This window comes from Mya arenaria, chromosome 10 (genome assembly GCF_026914265.1).
Source record: "Mya arenaria isolate MELC-2E11 chromosome 10, ASM2691426v1".
NCBI lineage: Eukaryota > Metazoa > Mollusca > Bivalvia > Myida > Myidae > Mya > Mya arenaria.
The window spans coordinates 34606285-34620320 of record NC_069131.1 but is presented as its reverse complement, the minus strand read 5'-3'; the positions used below and the strand labels follow the sequence as shown (position 1 = coordinate 34620320).

General features: G+C 35.3%; 1 protein-coding gene across 1 annotated transcript; it reads left to right on the top strand.

Moving 5' to 3' along the window:
* The first annotated feature begins 7171 nt into the window (after window positions 1-7171).
* On the top strand, window positions 7172-11709 carry LOC128205643 (multiple epidermal growth factor-like domains protein 11). Its single transcript, XM_052907450.1, has 4 exons — window positions 7172-7916; window positions 8693-8813; window positions 8950-9047; window positions 10456-11709. The coding sequence occupies exons 1-4, from the start codon at window positions 7247-7249 to the stop codon at window positions 10656-10658; spliced, it is 1092 nt and encodes a 363-aa protein (XP_052763410.1). The 5' UTR covers window positions 7172-7246; the 3' UTR covers window positions 10659-11709.
* Window positions 11710-14036: the final 2327 nt, after the last annotated feature.

Below are 14036 nucleotides of genomic sequence, written 5' to 3'. Positions count from 1 at the left end.
ACTCACTCACTCACTCACTCACTCACTCACTCACTCACTCACTCACTCACTCACTCACTCACTCACTCACTCACTCACTCACTCACTCACTCACTCACTCACTCACTCACTCACTCACTCACTCACTCACTCACTCACTCACTCACTCACTCACTCACTCACTCACTCACTCACTCACTCACTCACTCACTCACTCACTCACTCACTCACTCACTCACTCACTCACTCACTCACTCACTCACTCACTCACTCACTCACTCACTCACTCACTCACTCACTCACTCACTCACTCACTCACTCACTCACTCACTCACTCACCCAGTGTATATTTTACCATATGAGCTAGTAGATGTTTGTTGCATAATATACAACAAAACAGTAAAATGTTTTGTTATAATAATTAAATATCATTTTGAACAAACTACAGCTAAATGCGACTCATGTCCTGGTCGATGCATGTGCTGCCGGAATGACAACTGTGGATTAAGCATAAAAGGTGAGGACCAGTCATGTATAATGGCTGCAAAGATGGATTTTTCCAGCCTCGCTGCATGTGGCAGTGTCCAGGGAACTGTCAGTCTTGTCGCCAAGCGGACGGTTTATGTCTTTCATGTAAATCGGGATTCTACGGACTATCTGACAATTGTTTAAATGCATGTGTTTATAGGCACTGCGCATGTGTTGAAAGCGTATGTGATTATTGCCTTGATGGATTTTACGATGTTGGCCAACATTGCATTACAGCTTGTTCAAAAGGATGCAGTGAAGGCAAACGCAACGATGATGGCATATGCGAGTGTAAGGCAAATTTTGAAGGAAATAAATGTGACATTTGCGTAAAATGTAAATATGGAGATATTTGCAGTAATAATTGTTACAACGAGAATTGTAGATGTATAAACGCAACGGGTTGCATTTCCTGCAGGACAGGCTATTATGACTTCTCTTCATTTTGCTCGAAACAGTGTTCCGTTGGCTGTGTGGACACTTGTAACAACGAAGGCCACTGTTCATGCCATTTGCATTTTTTCGAAAGTACCTGTGAAAACTGTCAACCTGGATATTACGGTGACAACTGCATCACTCCATGTCCAAATGGTTGCATTAATGGAATGTGCAATAAAGATGGAACTTGCGACTGTTTACCCAATTTCACAGGACCTATGTGCGAAACTTGTGTTGCAGGGTATCATGGTGATACCTGTGATAAACTATGCGGACACGGCTGTACAGGCAACATCTGTATTAGGGACGATGGCACATGTGATTGTGAATTTAACTACAGAGGTGCATTATGTGATACATGTAATGACGGCTATTTTGGTATTCATTGCAATTCATCTTGCCCGGATCGCCGTTTTAAATGCTCTTCAATTGATAATTGTTTAATTTGTAAAGAAGGATTTTATGGTTTAGGCTGCTCAAACAACTGCTCGGTTAATTGTCTGGGATCTCGTTGTGATAAAGGAGATGGTTTTTGTACGGATGGTTGTGTGGATGGATTAACAGGGGAAACCTGCAATGACAGATGTGAAAAGATTTGTAAAACATGCTCTCAGACGATGTCTTCACACTGCAGCTCGTGTTTCGGTGGATTTAGCGGGCCTGGTTGTAAATGTATTCCAAACTGCCGTTGTGAATTAAATGGAGTATGTAGTCAGTGCATAAATGGATTCACATTTCAAAGCAAAGATTGTAAATGTAATATGAAGTTCTGCGTGGATAGCTTGCTTTGTCATTCATGCCAAAATGACACGTTCTACACGTTTGATGGTACATGTTGTGAATGTAACACACTTTGTAAAAATAAACATTGCTCGTCAAAAAACCAGTGCTTGAATGGCTGTATGGACGGACATACCGGTGCAGACTGTACATATTTATGAAATATGTACAGATTACGATAACGAATGCACAAAATGTAGTCAGAATGAGCATTTCTGTGGCCAGTGTAAAGGCGGGCTTACCCCAAACAGTGACGGTGTATGTGCAGTACAATGTAGTGATACCTGTGTCAACAAAGAGTGTGATGCTAAAACAGGCCGTTGCCTTCAAGGTTGTATTCGCAACTTTTACGCCGACAAATGCGATTAAGTATGCCCCACGACATGCGAATCCGTACCAAACCAAACAAGATGTGACATTTATGGTAGAGGTTTACATTAGTGCATTGAAGGATACAACGGGATCACCTGTGTAAATGGTAAACGCATGTTGACAGTTGTGTTTAATGTGCAACTGTTTTTTAAACTTGTCACTTTAAATGTCTGCGATTTTAAAGTTATTTAGATGCTTTTTAAGATGTTTACATTCACACAGAACTACTTGATACGTTTACTAAAATATCACATCGTAATTTCAGCAACAACGACGAAAACATGCGCTTCATCTGCTGCTGGGATAATTGGAGTAGCTGTCGTTGGTGCGAGCACAATTATGATTGTGATTATCGAAAATGTTTTGTGCATACAAAGGTCTGTACAATATACTGTTAAGGATTCAGTAAAGATGTTTGATGTTTAATACGTTTCGTACTTTTTGTATATGTTTGTTTTTTTTACAAGAAAGCACTGCACTTGATATAAAATATCATTTCAAGAACATATTGATGATATCAATTTATATGTAATGTAGCCAACTTAAGGTTGTGTCTGGAATATTTAAGTGAACAAGTCCAGGAGAAGTACATTATTATTTAAAAGGAATGTAACGAAATTACATACTTCCATTTTCTTTGCATGAAAGGAGAAAACAACACAAAAAACAATCTGAAAGTGGCAGCCAAATTCGATTCCGTAACTCTAATCCGTTTATAATAGAAGGTAAAAGTGAAATAAAGACTTAGTGTTTAATTGTATAATAATATGAACATTTTAAAGTATGTTCATTAGAGTTGCCAAACTTTAATTTTGTTTATGTTTATCTTACCGAATTAACGCGAACAGCAAATGTGTATCCATGATTTTGTGAAACTACACAAACTGGGTTAAAATACGTTAACTGTGTTTGAATAAGCGCCTGGGTATCAAACTGATTTATATGCTATCTAATTATGCTAAAAGAATAAATATCATTGTCTAATACAGTCAGTTATATGCAACAGCATGAACAATTTTAAATTGTACACTTATACTAATTGTCATAACATCGAATTAAAGTTTTCTTTTAATCAACAATAATGAACAATGTGTTTTGTGTATTTCAGAGCAGGAAAGGCACTATCAACAATTGAGCGAACGACGAAATAAGACGGCAGGATCACAAGAAGAAACGTACACTGAACTTCAAACAAACATCATGGACTACGAGCGTGTAGATAGCTAAATTCGACAATAATTCCTGTTGCTTACTTTGATTTCATAACCATGTGTATTATTCGATTACTTTATGTTTCTAGCGTATAAACTGAGTACTAAAAGTTGTAATTACATTTTCTAACAGTTGACTGTTTTATCCAAAGCGCAGACGCATCTTTAATATGTGTCTATGCGGAAGCATTTTCTTAAATAGTGTGCAAAGGTTATTGACTGATAATTGCCGTAAAACCCAGCATGGGCGTATCCTTATTATCTCCCAAGACAACGAAATACAAACACTCGACTGCAGGCTACATAAAGCTCAAGGAAAACAAAATACATATATCAACTTTCAGCTGAAATCCTTAGACGAAGGCATTCTTATTCGGCGTTTTATATATTATCATTCATTTCAGCTTGTACTATTAAATAGATCTAAAGGACGTGCACAATGAATGTATCATCATTAAATTGACTCCATGACAACGATCACAGGCCTCATACTCAATTTTAATTTCATAGTTTCTTAATATTAATAGGATTAGTCTGCAAAGCCAATGAAATCCAATAGAGGATGCCAATATTACTTAAATTCTGCAATTAAATATTAAGCATATAGTTATCATCATAAATCCATAAACAAACCAGTAGTATAAACAACATTGATGTTGGTTCCTAATGTATTTATTAATTAAAATACGGGATATAAAAAGTTTACGTCTTGATTCAAAATCAATTTAGACATTTTAAAATCAATTTGTTTTTAAGAAGGTGTTTTTTAATCATATGACCCGATTTCAAATAAGTCTAGCATGGCTGTATGGCTTTATATCATTGGTATTAGATCATACAGATAATATAGAAATAGTCTTCAACTATAGTCATCATTTATAGTCAATGTTTAAACAAGTTTATCACTCTGCTTTAAATGATAAAATTAAGATTGAAATGATTGTACAGTTGTAATATTATTGATAAGTAATGAACAGTTAAATATATTTGTTTCTTCTCATGTTGTGAGATATATGCCTCAATAAACGTAAGTGTATTATTGTTTTCATTCGTCATGTCACGTTATAAACATTAGGACAGGTCCACGAAAAATATGTTTTTGTTTAAAAATTGAAAAAAACAAACTATTTTGACGGTTTCTTCGTAGTATTTGTTTTTTTACCATATTACAAGATTGGTCGACGTTCACCTCTAGCAACTACTGTTCTACCGTTAAATGGACATAAATGTGCCGCACATATGTACATGTGCGTGTGTCCATTCTGACAAATTGGAATAAGGTGATTTCATTGTTCGTTTATTTTGATACATTCAGCTAGATGTTGACAAAGATCCTAGCTCGTGATTCCACCTTAAATTAAACAAAGTAACTACTTACAACACAGTATAATAATTGATGTATTCAAAATGATCACGAAGGAATCAGCAAAACTCCTTTCACTTAGCATACTAAGACATGGCTAACCAATGCTCTATTAACGATATCTTAAGTTCGAATTAGATCAAGTTTTAAGGTTTACGGGTACGCTTATATTACACTATCCTTAAAAAAAGTTTTGGTTCCCCGATAGCTGAATATGATCTTCGATATAACAGGAACACACATAGTTCGCTGAGTAATAGCTCTAAAGGAATGCAGATCTTTTTCTGGAGGTTATCGCCGTGACACATGTCCGTCGATATTTTACCTTTGTTAACACTGCTAAATGAAGGGCATAATAATTTACGTTTCGATCGAACATTAGGTTAAATCTCATTGTGAATCTGGCAGATGAAATATTAAGTAGTCTTAATTTACATATCAGAATTGAATATTGATAGAATAAAATCTAATCACACTCCTAAAATATCAGTGTATTGTGTCATTTTTGTACTTGAATACAACTTAAGATATTGGAACACTATGTTGCCGTTCACGAAACTTTGTGCAAAACGCTTTTGAAATTGCGCACAATTAAACTGTAATTACCAAAAATTGCTTCGTTGTTTATAGATGGATGAAAGCAAATGGTATTGAATGACAGTAAATGTAAACCGATACAAACGTTTTGAATAGTTCCTAGAAGACTTAGTGACTTTGTTGTGGCACGCAACGAACAATGTTGTTGTTGCTGTTGTTGTTGTTGCTCTCAAGTAAAGTGCTTTTGTTGTTGCACGAAATAAGTCATTATCTCATTCTTATTGTGTTATGGCTTTGAACAATTGTGCAGTATGAAGTCCATTGAATGGATGGTACGGGAATATGAGTATTACTCTCAGTTGCCCTTTAGCAAAACTTGCTTTATGGAACAAGGGCCATAATTTGTATCTGGGATTATATGGAACTATGTGACGCAATAGAGCTATAACTATGAAAAATTGTGTGGAGTAGAACATTTATTTGTATCAACGGTATGCGATGCATAAGTAAACATACAGCAGGCCCTAAATCGTAAACAAATGAAAATTAATATCGCCCATTATTTGTATTTGAAACGGTCAGTAAAACATGGGGTCACTGGAACACGAGACTACTAGGGCTTAAACTAGTTAAATGGATATAACATCGCACTTGTTCCATCATTAACATAAAAGTGTTAGCATTACAAGTTAAAAGCCAAAAACAAAGAATTAATACAGCAAAACACATTACATACAAGATAAACAAGATAAATATTTCCGTGCCGCCTTAATACGGTATATGAAAACACTGACGGCTTAAACTAGCTACTATAGCAATCAGCTCAGACAGGCTCGCTCCGTCACTCACTCACTCACTCACTCACTCACTCACTCACTCACTCACTCACTCACTCACTCACTCACTCACTCACTCACTCACTCACTCACTCACTCACTCACTCACTCACTCACTCACTCACTCACTCACTCACTCACTCACTCACTCACTCACTCACTCACTCACTCACTCACTCACTCACTCACTCACTCACTCACTCACTCACTCACTCACTCACTCACTCACTCACTCACTCACTCACTCACTCACTCACTCACTCACTCACTCACTCACTCACTCACTCACTCACTCACTCACTCACTCACTCACTCACTCACTCACTCACTCACTCACTCACTCACTCACTCACTCACTCACTCACTCACTCACTCACTCACTCACTCACTCACTCACTCACTCACTCACTCACTCACTCACTCACTCACTCACTCACTCACTCACTCACTCACTCACTCACTCACTCACTCACTCACTCACTCACTCACTCACTCACTCACTCACTCACTCACTCACTCACTCACTCACTCACTCACTCACTCACTCACTCACTCACTCACTCACTCACTCACTCACTCACTCACTCACTCACTCACTCACTCACTCACTCACTCACTCACTCACTCACTCACTCACTCACTCACTCACTCACTCACTCACTCACTCACTCACTCACTCACTCACTCACTCACTCACTCACTCACTCACTCACTCACTCACTCACTCACTCACTCACTCACTCACTCACTCACTCACTCACTCACTCACTCACTCACTCACTCACTCACTCACTCACTCACTCACTCACTCACTCACTCACTCACTCACTCACTCACTCACTCACTCACTCACTCACTCACTCACTCACTCACTCACTCACTCACTCACTCACTCACTCACTAACTCACTCACTCACTCACTCACTCACTCACATACTATTGTAGTGAATAAATGTTTACATCACCACATAAAATACTTATTTATCTGACATATTTGACATAACCCCGTTCTATTGGGAGGGCTTTCAGTATTCGTTTTACTTCCTGATCATGCATAACAAAAGAGTTGGTTTCAAATATCAAATGAAGAAGTGTACAGTATGCTTATAAATGAGGAACATTTTAGATCGGAATTAAGTTGGAGTATTAAATAGCATGGTTTGATATCCTTATATTTAACTTGGTCATTAATACAAACCATAATGGTAATTTATATATTTGCAATTATTTTGTATTTTATTAATGCTATTTGTGGGCTTTGTCTTCCTGGAAAACATGGTGACAGCTGTAGTTATAATTGCACTTATCGTCATTGTTTTTGCTCGTCCGAACGAGCCTGTGAGGGGTGCGAAATTGGATATTGGGACAGAAGACAAAACTGTGAATTGCAGTGCATTTCTCTAACATGCAGATGTACCAACATTACCAACTGTCTTTCTTGCAAAGACGGATCTTATGGACTGGACAGTAAATGTGACAAGAATTGTTCTTCTGGATGCGATAGCAATATATGTTACAATAATGGAACGTGTTTTCGCTGTAAATCGAATTATACAGGACACACATGTGATTCGTGTGAAGATGGTCTGTATGGAGCAAACTGCTCTTTGCAATGCAGCCAGGGTTGTGAGGGGAGAGCCTGCAGTTCACGTGATGGAACATGCAACTGTAATACAAATTACAGAGGTGAAAAATGTGACTCTTGTATTGAGGGTCGGTACGGATTGAGCTGTTATCAACCATGTAGTCCTGGATGTGTACTCGATGATTGCTCTTTAATCGATGGAAATTGTGATTGTAAAGAATATTACAAAGGGGATTCATGTGACGTTTGTGTAGATGGGAGGTACGGTCACGACTGTTTGAGTACATGTGAGTTCTGCCAATGGTGTTATATTTCTTCCTTCAAAAAAATGGCGTATTATTTCGGCTCAAACAACCTTGACATACGATATTATTCTCAAACCCAAACTTAATCCCCATTTATTTGTGAATACCGGCCAAGTACGCATTGTAGAATACCGAATTGAAAGATTATACATTTGATTCAATTTCTTACAAAATGCACGGATGTTTAAATATGTGTAGACAAACATGCCGTTGGTACAATACTTTATAATATATAGCCATGAGATGAATATGCATATATGTTTCAATTAATAAAAACTTTATGTTATATTGATGAGATTTTAAATAATTATATATATATATATATATCTTAATTATTAACATTTTTATTAGACGAATTGAAATTGATTTTCAACAGTATAGTTATTGGCATATCAATTTTGTTATTCATTACAAATGCCTGAAATCAATATTATAAGTAAAAATAATTGTATAGTATATATGATTTGTACAATAAGCATATCAAGACCAGGTGCTTTTCTGACTTTAACTGCTAAATAACACATTTAACATCATCCTTCGTAATGGTAGCGTCCAGCTAGTCGTCATTGTGTGTATTATTGCTGTTAATATTCTGCACACCATCCCTAGCTTGGAATTAGTCTTATTAAGTCATAAGTCTTCTAAGTAGAAGTTTTTTACTGTTCTTTTACTAATTAATCTTCATGTTTTGATGTGTAATTCAATTAGAATGTTTTTTCACATGAAAAACAAAAATGTTCAATTACATATACCTTCAGCTCTAAACGATGAACATTCAGAGACAGATGGACCAAACTTTGGGGCGGCTGTTGGCGGTGCAGTTGGTGCTGTTCTTGTAGTGATTGCTGTTGTCGTTTTTTTCATCCTAAGCAAACAAAGGTATTTTGTAAATACTTATACATATCGAACACTATTCATAATACAATTTGGTATGTCTTGTATTTAGCAAAATAGTTTAGTATATATATTTTTTCTAAATGGTTAGTTTCATTGTTTCATGGTTTTATCTTCAAAGGAGCGAATTATGCTGCAATAAGCCAAGAGATGCAGAACAAATCAGTGGCGAAATACCTACATCTCAGCCAGTTGTGTTTGCTGCAGTGTCGAACAATAGTAATGTATTAGTAAAGTGATTGTAATCGAAATATATTTATTTCATCGACTGAGTTGCAAATTATAACTTGTATAGCATTTGAAACAACTAAACTATTATCACACTTGCAAAGGGATTTGGCCACGAGTTATACCGTCATCAGTTTCTTCCATTTCAAAAACATAAAATTAAATATCAAGCGAAGGTGTTTTTATAGTAAAATATTTAAATTTATATGAACATTTGTTCTTTATCTGAATATCTGTTATGTGGAAAAATGTACTAAGAAAATCTTAGTGTAGAGAAGTAGGCCTTGCTACTTATTTTGTAACTAAAAACGATATGATTTTTTTATGAAACGTTGAACTTTTCAAAATATATATCGAATGCGTTTTTGTTCCTTGCAATTGTTAAGAACGCTCGACTTATGATACATATTACGAAGTACGCTGTAAATATACTGCTACCGTTAGCGTTAAATGTACGCACTGTTATGAACAGAAACCAATAAATATGACAAACGTTGAACATTAAATTGAATAGAGTTGTTGCGAAAAATACGTTGATAAAAAAGTCATCAAACAAGTTATTCCAATTTGACATATACTAGATTAAACATTTTTTAAAACAATTACTCAGTTCAGCGTTTAAAAGCAATATTCGGCATATGTATTTTTATGAAATACTGAACTTCTCGAAATATATATCGAATGCGTTTTTATTGCTTTGCAATTGTTAAGAACCCTTGACTAATGATACATACTACGAAGTACGCTGTAAATATACTATTACCGTTATCGTTAAATGTACGTGCCGTTATGAACAGAAGCCAATAAATATGAACAACGATAAACAACAAATTAAATAGAGTCGTTACGTTAAAAATATGTTGATAAAAGTTATAATCTTACAAGTTATTCCAATTTGACAGAACAAAATTAAACAGTAAAAATCACTTACTGCAGTTGATCGATATAGAGTTATTTTCGTCTTCTAGATTTTACAAAAAGGAACTCGCTATCTGATGTTTTTTTCTTTAATGCCACTTTTTGATAAAAACTGCTTTGTTATAGATTTAACGACGCAACGTTTTCAGGGATAACATAATAGACTTTTAAACTGAAATCAATGAATGCATTCAAAACGTTTGTTTGAAGCTTTGACAAGACTATTACCCGGGGAAGTCAGGTTTAACTGACCGTTGTCAGGCGATAATAATTGATAATGTTTTATTATGGCAACGCAATCAATGTTTGTGGCATTGTAATGTTGCGTGGTTATTGTTTAGGGTGTGTTAGACCTTTAACCGATTGCTTTCAAATAAGTTAGAAGACAAATTTTAGGCTCTGTACCATAACACCATTTTATAAAAATTGAAATGAAACATTGAAGTTTTTAGATTGATCGGACAGTCTTTATATGTTTTAGGAGTTGAAAAACATGAGCGAGGACCATACGAAACATTAAAAACCACCCACACGGAGGAAAGTGATAGGAGTGATACCTACACCGGGCTGTTTACAACGGGACAAGCTGGAGCTACAGAAGGTGTCAGCCCTGATTGTGAATTTGATATTCAAATAAGAAATCCAGGGATTCACTTATACGCTAACACGATGCTCAGGAAATAACAACACTGGCACTTTCTATTTCAGCATATTCTACTATGATCGATTTAGTGTTTAAAAATGCTAGACTACAATATCAACAAAGACTAAACGTCAACAAAAATCACCAGCTGTGAACAAACTTATTGTTAACGGAACTTGTTTACAAAACCTCCAAAGAACTAACGTCGCCTAAAACCACAAGCTGAATAAACTGATTGTTTAACACAGGTGCAGGTATTATCACTTCTCAAGAAGTTTAGAGATAAAGAAACACAATAAAGGGACAGCAAAAATAACTTATATCTATTGTGTCACCAAAAGGCAACCTAATGTGTTTATATACATATATACTTAATGATCTTCTTAAAATTTAGAAGATATACTTTCCAAGATATTAAGAGATATTAAGATCGTGAGTAAAACTATTATTACTTAAACAAAAATCGCCAACACCATAAACTAAACATCAACCCTGGTAAACCATAAACCACAACAAAAATTAGGTATCGGGCTTGTTATTGACAAAAACCTACTGCACATAGTATTGAAACGTGTTCAATATTTACAAATATATAACGGCATCAACATTAATGTAAATCCTTATGGGTTTGAACTGTCTGGCTTTTTGGCGTGAATTTGGGCTGGCTGTTCGGCAAGAAGAATCGAACACGATATTGTCCGTCAGTAAAGTTTATGTCAAAGTGGTTGCTGCAACTGAAACGAAACTGATTTAACCATTGGGACACTTGCTATATATATAAATGGTCATCTTTAGCAGACTTTTATCTGGTCCCCTACAACTACAACTTTCAGAAAACATCTACATATTGTATACCAATATTGTATTGCCATTCTTATTTTTATAGTGAAGCTACGATTCATCCCACCATTAATAAAAGGGAATTATTGAAATTGAATTTCATTTTATTTTTTCTTCTGTTTATCAAAGATAAACTCGATGTTTTGTCACGGTTTTGGCGTCTACGTCGACATCGAGGGTGTCGTCGACGTCATAGCTGCACAAAACTCAAAAACGATGCATTAGATTCCGTAGCTCATAACTCTGATGCAGTCACTGTCTTGCTGCCACATTTGTACATATAGCAACAAGTTCGCTTCTTTGCTAGCTGGGTACTTTCTTTTACATTGATTATAACACTGGTCCTAATCTATTTGCATAATATAATGTCACAGTGATAGTTTTGACCATATTTTCGTGTAAATAATAAACATCAAGCTGAAATTTCGATTTTGTTATTTAGAATTTAAAGAAGAAAAAAATATGATGGTCTAGTTAATATTTGTGAATTTCGAGTTTTTTTTTAAATTAAAATAACGCCGTATGCTTAAGACAATGTTGAAAAAATTGTATAGAACTAGCCTCCTATGTAATATTATTTTTTAGCTTTGCCTGCAGGAGAAGGTGCGGCATGGCTTATCTGCTGTTTCCCAACCGCAATGACAAAAACTAATAATCAATAAAACAACTAATAGACTCAACTTGTTATGATAAATGTCTTATATGTTTTCACCTTTCAGTTTTGAAAGATTATTAAAATATACAAATATATATAGTGCACCTTTGCTAATCCCTTATTGTCAAAATCATGTCATGCTGTCCTTCTGCCCCACCCCACGTTTTCTGTTTTACAATTGCTCCAGCACGATCTAAACACTGCATACGTTTATTAAAAAATGTTGCTCTGCATTTGCTTACCTATTTCAACATAATTTTCAGCACGTCTCATATCTCATGAAAACACCCGATCAAAATTTTATTGAACCCAAAATATCTAGTAGTAATAGGTTTATTCGGTAAAAAGACATGAACATTACATGGCACGTCATAATGCAGACAAATTATAACATATCATTATCAATGCATAGACAATAGAAACCATGAAATGCACACACAATACCAAGGATGACACAAAAAAGAGAAAAATGATTTTCTAAAATAAATCTAGACAAGTTATAATCTTATATCACAGATAATTAATTGCATAAATTATATCACAGAACTCATTAACATTATTACTCTACATTAATAGCCTATTACACTGCATTCATGGGCTATGTATTGTAACAGAAGACTTGAGATCATAATGTATGGAATAAAAAAATGCCATTCAAAATGGCAATACTGTAAAGCACTAATAATATCACAATGAGATATGATAAAATATAAGGAAATACGTGTGAATAAAAACCTTACATGCTAATAAAAATGAAATTATTATGATTGCTAAAAATAAAAACTTATTCTATTAATATCACAATGAGATATGATAAGATATAAAGAAATACGTATGAATAAGAACCCTACATGCTAATAAAAATGAAATTATTATGATAGCTAAATATAAAAATTTAAAATGATCTTTAAGACTGTAATAGGTACTGTTTGATGACAGACTTGAAATGGTTAGGTTTTGAAATATTCCTTATATTTTGAGGAAGACTATTCCACAAATTTATGCCATTATTTGTGAATGTCTTTGCCCCAAAACTGCCAACCTTAGGCTTGGAGAAACGACCAGTGTTAACAAAGGTAAAACTATCCGATGATCAGACACTGGCTGAGCTACCTTATTAGACCTTGTACAGCAACCGTGCACATCACTTAGGGGTTTAAAATGTTCACCAAGATACTCAGGGGCAAGGTCATTCTTTATCTTATGGACATGACAAAGCATAATTTGCTCTACCCTTTTTGACACGGATAGCCAACCTAAACTTAGAAATTGCTCTTGACCAACATGAGACATGTTATCCATCTTTAAAACAAACCTTATTTTGGGTAGTCTGGAGTTTATTTTTAAGTGACTGGGTAAGACCCGGATATCAAAAGGAACAAGCATAGTCATAATGGCACTGTATAAGGGACATAACCAAGAGTTTTCTAGTGTGCATATTGAAGAATTTACTTTTTCTGTATAAGAACTTCAACCTGGAGTTTGCCTTATTAATAACTGACTTGCCTTTAGACTTACCAGCCAGACTCTGATCTATTTTAGCACAAAAGTACTTGACAAAACTTGATGGAGTAATTGGCACCCTATTACAAGACACATTAAGCTGGGGATTAGACTTAAGTTTGGGCTTTGAACCAAACAATACTGATTCTGTCTTGCCAAGGTGTAGGGACAGTTTGTTGTCCACTAGCCACTCACTTATGAGTTCCAGGTCACTTGAAAGAATGGATTGAATTTCTGATATGCTTTTACCAGCTACTAAGATGCCCGTATCATCAGCATAGAGTAATATTTTATTGTTAACCACAGCGGCCATATGATTAACATAAATTAGAAATAGAAGAGGGCCAAGGATGGAACCCTGAGGGACACCACATGTGACAGTGGCCTCGGAGGACAATGTGCCAGATACGTCGACAGTCTG

Bases quoted from the DNA above. Each gene is read 5' to 3' on its own strand.
- LOC128205643 (XM_052907450.1), top strand. From the start codon at position 7,247: ATGGTAATTTATATATTTGCAATTATTTTGTATTTTATTAATGCTATT. The intron at 7,917-8,692 runs GTGAGTTCTGCC...ATATACCTTCAG, and splicing joins TCACGACTGTTTGAGTACAT to CTCTAAACGATGAACATTCA. The intron at 8,814-8,949 runs GTATTTTGTAAA...TTATCTTCAAAG, and splicing joins TTCATCCTAAGCAAACAAAG to GAGCGAATTATGCTGCAATA.